Below are 15,051 nucleotides of genomic sequence, written 5' to 3' on the forward strand. Positions count from 1 at the left end.
GTAAGAATTAAGCAACATTAATAAGACAAACTAAAGTGGAAGAAGTAATAACTGTCCACAACTAAGACAAGATGCATCCTAAATACTGCGGGAGATGAAACAATTCAGGTTTATAGTTTGATGAAAATAAATAAACTTAAATACTTTTCATTTTTAATCAAATCTGCAAACAATAAAAAGTGATGATTTGCATGTTTGTCAGAAAAAAAGTCAATCCTGATCATGATTTTTAATTCAAGCTAAATTAAAGGTTATTGTCAACAAGTGGAGAGAAACAGATTAATGAGCAAAGAAGAAATAAAACATGCAGCAAAGCCTTATGGGTAGAGAGTAGACTGAGACACARAGGGTGTGAAATAACGGTTCTATATTTATTTTGTACACACACACAAAAAACATAAATCACAGAAAGAAAAAAAAAACATCCTGTAAACTTCACAGTTAATGTCAGAGAAAAAAAATCCCAACAAAAACAAAAACCAGTTCCGTCTTCAGCCTGTTTCTCTCCAATCAACTTAAACAACACGAGCAAATAAAATCTCCAGATGAAATAACTTATCTGACTCTGACCCTCTCACTCATCAGGCTGAGTTTCTGCTCACTCGTTGTAGCGCGACAGTTTGAGGCGGGGGATGATGTTCATGGACTGCAGCTCCTGGAACAGCAGCTTGCAGGCGTACGGGATCCTCAGGGAGGAAACGTGGCAGGAGGACTTACAGTAGTGACACCTGGGGAACACAAAGCAGCACTTCACAAACCTCAGATAACATGTTTCTGAAGACAGCCAGTGGTGAGAGAAACAAGAAACACCACCAAGGCCAAAATCAGTCAAACTAACCTCAACTCATTTTCTGATTCCTGCTTTTTAAGCTACATTTAAATCATCCTGATATGAGCTGTTCCAGGGATATAGTTTTATTTGTTTTGCATGTCAGGAATATTCCAAGTGTTGCAAGTATTTAGCAGATTCTAATGAAGATTTCTTGATGTTATTTGAAAGAAAAAAAGGCATTTTTTTACTATTTCGAATCACCAACTGGTCCCCTACGAGATACCACCAGCAAAAAACAGCTTCCTAAAATATTTATATTTTTATTGAGGCTCATCTGAATGGAAGATGTAAGAAAGGAGACAGTCACAGAGATGATACAGTTCATGTGAGTAAATTATTAAAAATCATAAAGTTACAAATAATAAAATATAAGGATTAGCAAGAGATTAATTGAGAATTTACACAACGTAAAGTTTAACTGGTCCTCAGGAGCCAGTGTCCTTCAGGTTCGACAGAAGCCTGTTAATCCCTCATTCATTCAAAATCAGGGAAACATCTAAAACATGAAGGATAGTGGCTCTCCAGGACCAGGACTGAGGACCACTGGTTTAGAGGAATCGTAAAGAGGGACTCGTCGTTTCGGTCAAGTTCCAGAGAGGAAGTGAATCAGGTCTGCTGGATGTGGTCTTCCTCTATGACCCAGATTTGGTGATTCAGTCTGAACCAGAGCAAACATCTCGGGTGGTCTACATAAYGTGACACTGCATGCTTTCTGATTAAAGCCAAATAAAGTTTAATTTTGCTTCAGTTTCTGGTTGAACATCATGTATGAAGTCATCATCCTAGTTGTCACAAGCTGACTTGTGGGAGATATAAAAAAAAACGTACCACCCGGAGTATCCCAACAGGCCACACTCTCCACACACGTCCACCTCGAAGGCGTCACTGGAGATCATGAGGCGTTCCAGCAGCAACATGCTCGCTCCGTAACCAATCAGACAGTCGCGCTCCATCTCCCCCAAACGGAGACCTCCGTCTCTCGAGCGACCCTCTGTGGGCTGCCTGTCCACAGGAGAGTCCAGGAAATTAAGAGGAACTTGAGCTAAAGCTGTCCTCATTTATCAAACTTATCATCAGGGATGGCTGGTTTTACCTGGTGAGAACAGCTCTGGGGCCTCGGGCTCTGGCGTGCATCTTGTCCAGAACCATGTGCTTCAGTTTCTGGTAATAAACCGGTCCAAAGTAGATGTAAGRCTCCAGAGGTTCTCTGAAGAAACAAAACACAATAAAAGGTTTTTTTTTTTTACATTTCAGGCAAATAAATTCAGACACAAACAGAGTAAAACATTCAAACACTTAAACTAAACCACAATAAAACAGGGTTTTTGGTTGTTTATTAAATTTGAGCCACTGTAGCTGCGTTTCCATTGCAAATGTGCGCAAAACTTTGTCAATATTCTGTTAATGTCAAAAAACACAGTTTTGCAACTGCTGTGCTTCCATTAAGTAAGAAATGCTATTAAAGTCGCGTGAATACGTTTGTTCTCGCGATAAGTCATTACAAACATGGCGGCAATGGATGTAAACACATAGCACGTTGCTACCACGACACTAGCGCTCATCATCAGAGGAGACGTCGGCGTCTTTTATCGAGGCTTTCCAGAGACAAGTCCCTACTTTGGAGCAGCTACGTATGCTGTGTTTTTGGGAAATTGTAGTCGGTGAGTTTACTATTTTATACTACTTCTGTGATATTACTACTACTTTTACTTCCTGTTATCTTCTTCGTCATCGTCTTTTTCGCCAGTAGAAACAGCCGGTTGTTGATCATGTGACTCCCGTGATGCGAAAAAAGTGTTTCCATTGCAGTTTTGTGAAAAACACCTATTTCGATACGGCTGAAAAACCACCTCATCCTAGCACAAAAACATTTTGTCAAAAAACGTAATTTTTTTCAAAACTGACGTGTTTCCATTGAGCAAATTTGTTTACGAAATTCTGATTTGCGCATTTTCATGGTCAATGGAAACGCAACTACTGACAACTTTATAGATGCTTTACTGTCTTGTAGAAAAAAAGMTGAGAAGAACTGATTAAAAACAAAGGCAAAGTGGGAAAATCKAAAGTTTATACATTAAATCTGTTTGATCACATGATCTTTTTATGGCGAGGTAGATTCAAAACAGATAAATTCATGTTAAAAAACAGATTTAAACACAAGAAAGCAAAACATATGACTGCCTAATTAAACACTAAGAATTGTTTAAACCTTAAAGGGGGAGTGTTCAATTCTACACCACAATCAAGAAAAMGCTGTATATACCAAAATAAATTTGACTTTACATCATTAAACACCGTGAAATTTGCCTCTGTCTCTTTAAGAACCTGCTACWGTTTCTGACACTCCCACTTCAGCACGCCTTCACAGCAATGCATCAGGTGAGGGGTGCTCTGTGAGGCGGGAGCTTGGCTGCAGACTGGAGKTTTGAGTAAATGGGCGGAGCTTTGCAACAAGTGTTTAGGCAGCTCCAGGTGGTTACCACAGGAGATTTAAGGATTTCTCAAACAWGCATGAAGGAGTCAAAGCAACACTCATGATATAAAGCTCAAAAAAGTAAATTTTACATAATAACCCCCGCCCCCATAAAAACAMAAGTTGCAGAACGCTTAACGGGGCTATATCATGTAAAATCAACTTTTTTGAGTTTTATATCATGTTYTAATGTTATCCTCTCATCAAAAACATGCTCAGAGTCTTACTTTGACTCATTRYTGCATGTTTGATAAATCCTGTGCTGTCCTGAAGCAGCCAGGCAGAGGAGCAAAAACAATTGGTTGAGACTAGAACCGCCTTTTGGGACTAGCTCCTCCTCTGGGCTGTGTCTCCAAGCTGAGCTTCCTCATCACAGAGCACACACACCCACCCGGCCCTATGCTGAAATGGACGGGACAGAAGCAGAAGGAGGTTCTTAAAGAGACAGAGGCCAGTTTCAATGTTTAGAAACAGATATGATGAGAAGTCAAGTTTATTTTCTATTTAAACATATAATAAACAGCATTCTAATAACTGAATGTGACATAGTTACTTTATTATGGTATAGAATTTAAATATATGCCTGAGAAACACATAAAATTGCTCCTTTCAAGTAGTATGTGTTGTGAATGACTTTCAGCTACTARCACACCAAATTGTAGATCATTATCTGCATCACTCACTCYGTTGAAGCCATTTTTGTGTTGGCTAATGTCAGTTAGCTGGGGCGGACATCTTTTKTGACAAGCAGCTTTTTCTGGTCCTGTTTGAAAGAGGTTTGACGGTTGTGACYCTCAGATAATTACCCAGTGATTCCTGAGGTGACGTAGTCCTTGCCCTGGTAGTTGTAGCCATAACGGATCAGATCCTCACACACGTCCTTRACTTTGCTGCCTCCGAAAGCCGTCCCGTAGTGAAACCGTCCGTCCAAGACCCCCGCCTTCCCGGCTAGCAGTTCGATCAACTTTCCCACCTGAACAAATCCAAGAAAAACAAACAAACAAACAAAAAAAAACAGCATTTTAGTTTTGATTTACATCTTTTAGCAGACAAAGTGCTGAGTATTGTGGGTGAAATTAGATTACACATGTAAGCCCCGCCCTTGCCTCCTCTGGGCTGGGACATCACTCCGAGGATGACTGATTTCAACAATCCCTCTGAGGCTGCACCCAGAGGACCCCTGACCCCGTCACATAAAGGAAACACCTACTCTCATATCACTCTCAGGCCACAGAAACTTCCTCCCGAGCCAAACATTTCTCAGGCTTCTCCGAGGCAACCGTGGCGAGAAAACACACGGAACAACTTTACCAGTTAAMATCCATCCATTTTTTTGTTGTTGTTRTGTTTTGTTCTTTTTATACGAGGGAATGAGTTTCACGTCGCTCGGCACCAACCTGCAGCTCGCTCGCATGACCCYTTTATGTTTGATAAAACTTCCACGCTCTGCAACAGGCGGCGGCTCCGCTGGCAGCCCGTCGCCGCAGCAACAAATATCTGTTTGTAAAGAGCAAGACTGCTGCTTAACGGCGTCAGTGGTTTGTGTGCTCTGGGAGCCAACGATAACCCAGAGAGAAGAGGAGCGGAGATAATGAGGGTTTTGTCTCAGAAGAGTCGACGCGAACTTAAACAGACACAGTCGACACAAAGAGGGAGGTGATGTGGGTCAAACTTAGACGGAAGCATCGACTYAAAGTCCAGGATCAGCTGGAAAATCAACTCATTTTTATTAAAATAAGAACAAATTTCAACTTCTAAAGAGAAAAAACCTGAACCCGCCAGTCAGGTTTCTTCATAAAAGATGAAAAACATAATAAAATGAACAAATCATCAGTCATTATCCACTTATCCAAGTTTAGGACACGAATAGAAAATGTGTTTTTTAAGACTTTCTAAACTTTAAAAAATAAAACTACTCACTTTATTAAAAAATTAAATAGTAATAATGAAATTATTAATTCTTGTCAGCAGCTTCCTCTCCAAAGGAATCATTAGACAAGTTGAAATATCATCCGTCAAAATCATTCAACTGAAAAAAAAAAAGGATAAATGTGAAAAAAGCTGTTGGGAGTCGTACCGTCATTCTGGAGGGATATCCGTGAGGATTCATGATGATGTCCGGACAGATCCCCGTGTCACAGAACGGCATGTCCTCCTGCGGGACGATGAGGCCGCAAACACCTGAAAAACACAAAACCCCGAGTCAGCAAGAAAGAACCAACCGTCCTGAGAAAGTAAAATATTTATCTTATTAGTTTGTTTTTGGTCATTTAAAACTGAGATCTGAAGTTTTAGAAAGTTTGTACAAAAACAGAAAACTTGACAGAAAAAAGCAAAAACTTCAAAAAACATGTTTGTGACGATATTTTTGTTAAAGCAGTTTAAAAATATTTGTTACGTGTTTTGAAACATTAAAACTTTTTTCTTTTTAAATTGTAGTCTGTAGGGTTTGACAGAAAATACATTGTTTATTACATTTTTTATATTTCAATAAGATCTTTATGTTTTTGTTTCTTAAATGTTTCAAATAAATGTAAATTTCAGTTCGATCCTACAGTTGCTGTCTTCACATTTTCTGAAATGTTCCTGTGTTTTATTATTTTTACTTCAGAAAATCCTGTTTTGTTCTAGTTTTGCTGTATTTTCTGATGTATTTAATGTTTGGTTTCTTAGTTTTTGTTGCAGTTTTCTAAAATGTTTGGATTTTTTTTTAAATGTACTTTTATGTAGGAAGGGTAATCTCACTCACAAGAGCGACCTGTACATCATCATCATCATTTTGCCTGATGAAGCTGCTGTCTTGCACCTCAGGGGGACCATACAAGCAATTTGCAGTTTTCTCCACATTTCACAGAAACAAAAACATAATCAGAGCAAAGTGCCTAAAACAAAACCCGCAGTCAAGTTTTGCATTTATCCACAGTTTATATTTTCCTCCTCAGAAATGAAGTTTGAGTGAGGAACGTTTCAGTGGAGCTGTTTCGATTTCCAKGCTCGCGGGAAACGTCCACACTCATGTGGACAGACATGGTCCTCCTCTGACTCGCCTGATGTGGGGGACAAGTTCCCTGGTAGCCCGGAGTTTAAGTGTGAGTGCAAATGTTTGCAGAGGGGCCGAAGCACTCTTCACTGGCCAGGGTAAACAGATTGTAGTCCCATTTGCAAATGAAGGAAAGGAGGGGAAAAAAAGAGCAAAGAGAAGCAGAGCAGGAAGTGGAGGAAGACGCTTAGCTGGACGGGGAGACCTGGATTACACACCCATGACTTTCAGCTCGACTCGGAGGAAGTGGAGGGGATCAACTGGAGAGGAGAAGCTGAATCGACGCACGTGGGAAAAATTCACTATTAGCCGAGCGGTGGGCGCCTCCGCTGACTGCTGATGCCTTACAGGATGTTGCAACAGGATGTTGACTGAGAACAAGTGCAGCAGTTTAGTGGAACAGCATCCAACAGCAGGAAGAGGGTGAAAAGGAACAAGGAAAGACTTTTTATTATAAAAAAAAAAAGAAAGAAAGAGAAAAGAGGCTGAACATCAAGGTAAAAGTTGTGCAGAGTACGGCAGCCATGTTGGATAGAGTAAAAAGAGACACGCTGGTTCCAACATCAGACATCTTTTGGTGTTGTTTGTTTTGTGTGAAAGTGAATGATAAAAGAGGCATGAAATCAGCAGGACAACAGCGAGGGTCCAGAGCCCTCCATCACAGCACATACAGCTCCACACTGACGGCTCGCACAATGGGGCCGTAATACTGACAACCCTGCATAGCCTCCCCCCAGCTCCACAGCTGTGTGTGTGTGTGCGTGTGTGCGTGTGTGTGTGTGTGTGTGTGTGTGTGTGTGTGTGTGAGACCGGTAAATAATTAACTTATTCTGCTCTGCTGACCAGAACGCATGAAGAGAAGCTGGGAGATCCATCACTGCACTCAAATTCACTTCTAATTTAATTACTATCATGTTGATTTAAGATTCCCAAAAGAATCCAATTAAATGTTTTTCAAGCACAAAAAAAAAGTCAAATTTTTTTAACTTTACAGGAACAAAACGGTGACCATTTCTTTCTTTTTTTTTATAAGGAGCTCCAAAGATCTCGTTGACCAGTTGCACATCTGGGCGTTTRCATCCGGAGCTCCTCTGGCTAACCCCTCTGCGACCCCTCGATCCGGGACAGAAGACATTGTCCCACCCTGACCGCCTTAATGAAGAGGGTAAATTATTCACGGCGCCAGTTAGCTTTTTTGATTAAAACATCATACCAGACCTTTATATGGGAGGTGCTGCAAAACAATAGGGGTTGTAAACACTTTTTCTTTCTTTCTCCTGCTGGGGTGTAATAAATTTGCATAGTCTGGCACAGGACAAAGAGCCAATTAATTGAAAAGAGCTCTTGAAAGATGAGGACGGGGGATACAGCCACTGGGACTTGACTCAACAAATGCTCCTGTGCAGAAATCAACCTAAGGTTTTGTTTTCTTTGATCCAGACATTTAAAACCTCTCAGGGGTGAATAATCACAAAGATACTTTCAGATGTTTTTTTGTGCYCAGCTACAAAAAACTTTGACAGAAAGTGATGCAACTGAGGTGAAGGTGGCACCTTTCTGTCCGTGTCGACTGCTGAATTTATCTCCAATCTCTGGTCTCCTCGTTTGCCTCAGGAGGATCTTGATGAGGAAGGCCTCATCTGCGTTGGACGAGATCATGACCTTCTCGATGTACGAGTCGGTCGAGCCCTTATAGCTGAAAACAAAGTAAAATAACTTAAGTTTTTTAATCTGCTGCTGCAGGATTTGTAGATACTGTAGGGTGGGTTTGGGACGTGGACTGGCTCTCACCTGATGGGCACGTCTCTGTACTGAGGCTGGCCTGGCTGGGCGCTGCCCTCCAGTGGCGTCTGGGTGACAGTTGGCATCGATTTGTTCACCAAACACTGCTTGTTCTCCACTCTTTCACCTGGGATATTATATGATACATCAGCGTTAGAATGATCCTCCTAAACAAAGCAAAGCACTTTGTTACTTCTGCTGCGTCTAAACTCTGAAGAGAAAATACATTTTCTTGATCCACCTGTAAGTTTGGCACAAAGAAGAGTGACAGACGTCGACTTCACTCCTGTTTATTCACACTTTGAACCTCAAGCAACTTCATAATTTCATTGATACATACATTTGGCTCTTATTAAATATAATTTAATTTATAACTAATAAACTTCAGAACTACATTCTAAAAATACCTTCAACGTACAGTTTGTTTTCTTCTTTAACACCTCATGATTTGTGACTGAACAATTAAATTTGCTCATCCAAGTCTTCAGTACCAATTAAGTGGGATTTTAAGTAAAAATGTAAGTTTTTTCTTGCTGTTTTTTCTCAAACTACTCGTAAATATTAGCAGTTCAGTGAGATATGGGCATAAAGAGRGGTCTGTTAAAAAAACTGAACTGAATTGAAACTATGTTTAAAGAATTAACTTTAGTTTCAGTAACATAAATTATTTTCAAAGTCCCTTAAAGTAAGAGTTCAGACCAGTTGAAGTATGATTCTGTGGAAAAGTTATGAACACTCAATATCTTACCTGCTGTAGAAAGCTCTCAGACTGACATTAGTTTGAAGAAAAAGTGAATTTTGACCATACAGCTTGTTTGAGAGGATTAAAACTGTTTTTAAAAAAACATTACATCATTGATAATTTAATGTTATGCAATTATTCTGGTAAATATATTATAATATTAATACAGAAAGTGTTATAGCTAGCTGCTGATGCTGTTCAAGACAGTAAATAATCACAGAATGTCATGTAAGATGTAAGTGTGTAAAGCAACATTTACAAAGTAGCATCTGAACAGTATTTGTCCAAACCGGGGTCATTTAAAGAGCTATCTACAACAGGTAAGACAATAGCTACATTTACATGGACATAAGTAATTGGATTAAACGGCCATTCGGAATAAAAATGCGTCATGTAAACACCCCATTTGGATTATTCTGATCCGATTGAGCTCGATCCGAATGAATTTGTAATCAGAATGAGAGAGGTGGTTTCTGCCGACGTGCATGTAAACACTTAATCTGATCATCTTATTCTGATTGTGGAAAACTGACCGAACTGCGCATGTCTGCTGACTTTCATCCACCGGTTTCCAGCAGACAGAACTTTTCCTCCTGTTTTCTCATTCAGGAAAGAAGACACACAGCCTCCACCATTATTAAAACCTGTCGCAGGTCCATTCTGAGCTCAGAACCTGTTTGTTTATGTTCATGACGAAAGTAAAACTTTTTTTTAGGGAAAATTAACTGCTTATGTCACTGCTTCTATTCTGAATAAAAGCCCGGTGCATGTAAACACTCATCATGTTCGGATTGTGCCCATGTAAACGATACATTCAGATTATTTAATCCGAATACATTTCAATCAGATGACAGAATTTTGCGCATGTAAGCATAACTAATGACATTTTCACAAAAAGAACCCACTCAGAAGATCTGAACTGTCGTTTCAATCATATTTAAACCTAGACATCGCGACTGATGGTCTGTTTACAGTATTTTTTTTTATTAAAACAGTCATTTTGTAGCTGGACCTTCTTCAGTTCTGCTGGTACTCACCAGGGGAGCAGATTCCATCAGCATCCAGGATGTTGTGTCTCCATATGGGTTTACGTGTCGCAGCGTCCAGCATCGGCCCCATCACTTTATCAAAGGTCTGGTTGGTGTAACGTCGCAGGGTGCACTTGGTATTTTTGTAGACAAGGCACCGACCAAATCCTGAGCAGAAACGAGTTCAGTTTTTTGTCAGCGGTCAGTGTTTGAAAATGTGAGGCGTTGAACCCTCACCTCTGTCAAGCGAGGCCTTATTGAGAACCAGAGCGTCCTCGATGTCGTAGCCGCTGTAGCTCATCACAGCCACCGTGGCGTTCTGACCTGCCGGCAGCTTCTCGAAGTCAATCAGCTCGATGGTTTTCGTTTTGACCATCGGCCGCTGAGGATACACCAACAGGTACATCAGCGTGTCGATGCGGTTCCTCTGGTTGTAGCCGATGGTTCCTGGGAAGACGAAGAACCGATTATTAAAACTGCTTGAAAAGTTATAAATTCTGGAAGATTATAAAGTCCTCCTGTTGGGCTGGTTATCCCCCGTTTCAAAGGAGCACAGAGGAGGAACAAGCAGAGTTATGCCATAAAGCCTGGCCTCCCTGGAAGCCCCSACATTTGTCAGATGCTATTACTTCACAATCAGGCTACAAGCACAGAGTCGGCCATAATAGGCTCAGGCCACACAACCAGATTTGCACATGTAAAGGGCTGTCCATACAAAACAGACAACACAGAGGATATTAGGCCAAATATAGTTCCAGTCAGTGTTTTTGTAAAGATGGGGGGAGGGCAGGATAAACAGACGGAGGTGAAACAGCAGAGAAAGGCGGGGTTGTGGGGCGGCTGGATGGGTGACTGCAGCTCTTTAGCCGGGCAGTTTGGGGAAGTTTTGGTTACCAGGGAGCTCTGGGTGCACACTCTTTGGGCTTTCTTGCAGCTGAGCACACTGACCCCCTCCGCGAGCACAGCCACAGCAGACACAATGAATTGCTAATGACACTCTGGGTGACTGGCAGGGAAAGGGCCTCCGCACACACAGCACAATGGAGAACCTACGCAAGCGCCCCATGTTTGATGTCCATGCGCATACACACACATTAGACAAACACTTCATCACACACACCAAATGTATTCTGACAAAAAATGGTGCAGGAGAAGAGTTTTGGGGGAGCAGAACCAGCAGGCAGCTTGTACCCACACCGTTTGTTATTCTAATGTCTTTTCTAACTCCTGCAAATAAAACTTGAAAAACTCTGCAGTGTTTGCGTAAGAAGAAAACACTGAAAGAGTGTTTGAACCGCGTGGAACTACCTGCTCACGCAGATGAGGCTTACCCATGGCCTGCTTGCCCATAGCACACTGGTACGTGTTCCTGGGTGACTGGTTGTGGTGGGGGTAGGGAATGAGGCCCGCACACACGCCCAGCAGAGTGAAGGGCTCGATCTCCAAGTGGGTTGTCTCTCTGCAGATGGAAATTCAAAAAAAAAAAAAAAAAAAAACACAGAGACTGACAAAAAACCCAACATGGTAACTCTTTACAATACAAGTTGCACAAAGTTTTCACTCACTTATAGATCATGTGTTCATAAAGAGCAATCTGACAGTCGTTCTCCTCGTTCACGTCCAGGTACTCCACCAGGCCTTCGTGCAGGAAGTCCTCAAACGATCTGGAGGTGAGAGGGGTGTCAGATCACAGGTTCAGTAAAAGAAACACTGGAAGCTCCTCATCTTTGAAGAGATGACTGATCTAAACCAGTTTAGAGAGCGTTACAGCAGCCCAGCAGGAGATAAGAGGTAGGTAGAAATGGCTTCACCTTGATGATGAATCTTAATCTGTTTAATTGAAAGCACCGACTAAAACAAAACAGTGACTAAATGAAGATGAACYAGATTACAAATGACTAAAGATTATTACATTCTTTAACGCTGATTGAGATTTTGAAAAAAGTTTAATTTCAACCAGGTCCTCGTGTCATTTAGACATTTACTGAATGATTTAAATGGGTTGATATGGTCTGGCTTAACGGGCAGATAAACCCAGATATAATCAGCAAAGCAATGGRGTTTCCCAAAAATGAACCTTAAAGGCAACAAAGGAACAAGTTAGAGGATCAATCTCCAAAATAAACATTTATTTATTAACCTTTATTATCCCAGATCTTTTTTATAAAGGAGGCCTGGGCCTGAAGGCAAAAGGAAAACACCTCAGATCTAAACTGGGGATCGACGTCAGGACCTTCTTGATGTGAGGCAACAGTGCCATTCACTGATCCATGGTACTGCTTTGGTTAGGCAGGATTTAAATAAGCCCTTTCTTACATCTAAATGCAGCCACACACCAACATGGGAGTCAGTTCGTTGCTTATTTTTCAAGTAATCCTGCTCACAAAAGGGACATGAAGGGCATTTCAGATTCCCAGCTTTGCTCCACAACGAGGAACAACAAAAACTAACACTTAAAGGAGACCAATTATGGGTCCTAGAAATTTTTATGGTATGTCTGTGGGCTATCCAGACCGTGTTCATTCAATTTAATGCACAAAATAATTCTCATAATAAAATTTCCCATTTTCTAGTTCTGCCTGCTCTGACTTCCGTTCAGAAGAGCTGTTTATGTTAATGAGCTCTGTTGGTAACGCCCTCCAAAAATCTGTTGACATTAACTTCGCCCTCCAAAGCCAGCGTTTACGTTAGCATGGCTAATAATAGCAGAAGCTCCGTTGTACAACATATGAGACCCAGAGGCAGAGTCGTGGTCCCAGCTTTTTGTTTTTTCTCCCCCTCCTCTGCTCTGCACTCACTTTGCATGCTGTTACCAGAGCAGGGAGCAGCAGTGTTCAAAATGCCTCAGAAACTCGAACAAATAGGCATTAACAAGGCTTTAATAAGCTAAACAATAGAGGTACATGAGAAAATGTGTTCATAATGAACGGAAAAAAATAAATAATTAAATAGTGTCCATGCCGGTCTCAAACCCTGGTCTCCCACTCTCTGGTCCAACACTCTACCCATTGCCCCACTGGAGACTTGTTGTGAAATGAGCTGTGCATTGGACAACAACACCGTGACGGCTTTTTATATTGAGGAGGTGGAGCCTCACCCGGGGGTTGCTAGGTAAGAGGCTGAACGCAGGTTCCGGTGGGTTGTCGTACGGCTTGTGACATCACAAAATAACGGAAGTATAAAATGTGTCATTAATATACATTAAAAATACATTTACTTACAGTAAATATGCCCCTGGGTGCATTTTTTTGGTCCTAGGACTGTTTTTTAAAGAAGTACATARCCAAAGTTGAGTAAAAAAAGCTTTAAAAYGTGAATTTTGCATAATAGGTCCCCTTWAAATCTTTGTTTTTTCAAATAAATAACTTCATTTCAACTACTTTTCACAAACACAGAACAGAAGACAATCTTTGTTCTGACGACGTCGCTTTAACTGGCATCATCTCAGCCTCACCTGTAGCCCTGAGACAGATCCTCAATATGTTTGTTGTTCACCATCGGATGGCCCTTCTTCACAATGATGTACGGCCTGCAAGAGAAACAAAACATTCAACTACACAAAGAGTGTCTTTYAGCTTTAAACATCTGCTCAGTGTTTACACATTAAACATTCGTCTTTTTCCAGACGTCCCCACCTGCAGAGCCGTCCTCCGTCAGATGAGATGTAGACGCAGCGGTCGGTCAGGTTGGTGGAGATGGACACGAACTCGTTAATGAAACCGGCTCTGCGCATGAGTCTGAAGGTGTTGACCAGTCTGCGGTGGTCTCTGATCACACCAAGGATGTTACCTGAGGAAGCAACGCAGACTGAGTGAACGASGTAAAGACGCAGCATTGAGGAAAGAGATGCTCCAATGTGCAACACAGTAACATGAAAAAATGCTTTAAAAAGACCCACGTTTCTTTATAAWGTGTCTCCACAGAGACAAGATTTCCTATAATCTCTTCAAGTGATCATTATAAATAGATCTTTAAGCTTTTTGATGCTTTTAAAGTTTATTGTCTGGACTTKCGCACTCATTTCCACGTCTCAACATCTGGAAAATCTGAACGATTTAAAATTATTTGTGGTGGAAAATCTGGCTCCAGACCTTTAAATGGTGAAGAGAAGTGTTTTTATTTGCTGTGTGGCTGTGCACTCTGAGCCTCGCCGAGTTTAAACCGCCAGCAGGGGATTCTTCATATCACTTCTGACAGAAAACCCGAGTGGAGAACAGAGGAGAGCCTGAGCTCTGCCTCTGTGTGAGGAAACACTCTGAAGGGCTTTGACACATGCTGCTACTAACTAATTAAAGAGCACGGCAGCTTTAATATAATTCGACAGTTATCAGTGCCGAGGCAAACAAATACAGTAATTAAATGTCCAAGTTTGGACACGGGAAWAAAACCAACTGCTGCAATGAAATTAAAGACTTATCAGCTTCCCTGCAAAATACTAAATTAAACAAAATACTTTTCATGTTTTTAAAGAAAATACCTTTAAAACGAAGGATTAGGCTTTCATTTTAAATGATCTGAAGCTGGTTTTCTTTTTGTTCGGTGCTTTTTACCGTTGAGGAAAACCAGGAAGACGCTGGGATAGGAGAGCTCCTCCCCACACAGCAGATTGACGTCCTCCACCCCGAGGTTGAAGGCCAGTTTGACGATTGGTCCGTCCTCCATGTCTGTGGTGATGTGGGTCATCAGAGCCAGGTTCTTCACCAGACCACAAGCCTACAAAGATACACGTATTGTAATACTTTCCTACAGAACGACTTGAGGACACCAGGTCAGTCAGATGGAAACGATTATCAGTGAGCAGTTTGTGTTTCTGTAGAACGGGTCAGGTGTTGCTGCTGCGGTCCTCTCACCTCTCCTTCAGGAGTGTCAGACGGACACAGCATCCCCCACTGCGACGGCTGCAGGGAGCGTGGCCCGCTGACCTTCCTGGTCTTCTCAAACTGGGAGGAGATCCTCGTCATCATGCCYAAAGCTGAAATGTAGGAGAGGCGGGACAGAACCTGGGTGACGCCCTGACGGTCCATCTTGAACCTCTTCAGAGACCAGTTTCCCTGTTGATGGAAAAAAGCAGGAGATTAAAAACTGGGTTTTTATTTTTTATCTTTTTATTTTTATTTTTATTTTTTTTTAACAATTTCAGCTTCATCAATGACA

General features: G+C 41.4%; 1 protein-coding gene across 1 annotated transcript in view; it reads right to left on the reverse strand.

Moving 5' to 3' along the window:
• Nucleotides 1–214: 214 nt before the first annotated feature.
• polr3b (polymerase (RNA) III (DNA directed) polypeptide B) overlaps nt 215–15,051 on the reverse strand; it is a 22,897-nt gene continuing 8,060 nt past the window's right edge. Inside the window, exons 14-28 of the mRNA XM_014005480.1 lie at nt 14,748–14,948; nt 14,448–14,610; nt 13,533–13,686; nt 13,352–13,426; nt 11,463–11,561; nt 11,229–11,356; nt 10,135–10,344; nt 9,907–10,065; nt 8,137–8,254; nt 7,899–8,041; nt 5,383–5,486; nt 4,112–4,278; nt 1,926–2,039; nt 1,661–1,834; nt 215–728 (exon numbers count right to left, since the gene is read on the reverse strand). Of these exons, the coding sequence (XP_013860934.1) occupies nt 599–728; nt 1,661–1,834; nt 1,926–2,039; nt 4,112–4,278; nt 5,383–5,486; nt 7,899–8,041; nt 8,137–8,254; nt 9,907–10,065; nt 10,135–10,344; nt 11,229–11,356; nt 11,463–11,561; nt 13,352–13,426; nt 13,533–13,686; nt 14,448–14,610; nt 14,748–14,948 (2,139 nt within the window). The 3' untranslated portion in view covers nt 215–598. The remainder of the gene's footprint in view (nt 729–1,660; nt 1,835–1,925; nt 2,040–4,111; nt 4,279–5,382; nt 5,487–7,898; nt 8,042–8,136; nt 8,255–9,906; nt 10,066–10,134; nt 10,345–11,228; nt 11,357–11,462; nt 11,562–13,351; nt 13,427–13,532; nt 13,687–14,447; nt 14,611–14,747; nt 14,949–15,051) is intronic.

This window comes from Austrofundulus limnaeus, unplaced genomic scaffold (genome assembly GCF_001266775.1).
Source record: "Austrofundulus limnaeus strain Quisiro unplaced genomic scaffold, Austrofundulus_limnaeus-1.0 Scaffold31, whole genome shotgun sequence".
NCBI classification, from domain to species: Eukaryota; Metazoa; Chordata; class Actinopteri; order Cyprinodontiformes; family Rivulidae; genus Austrofundulus; species Austrofundulus limnaeus.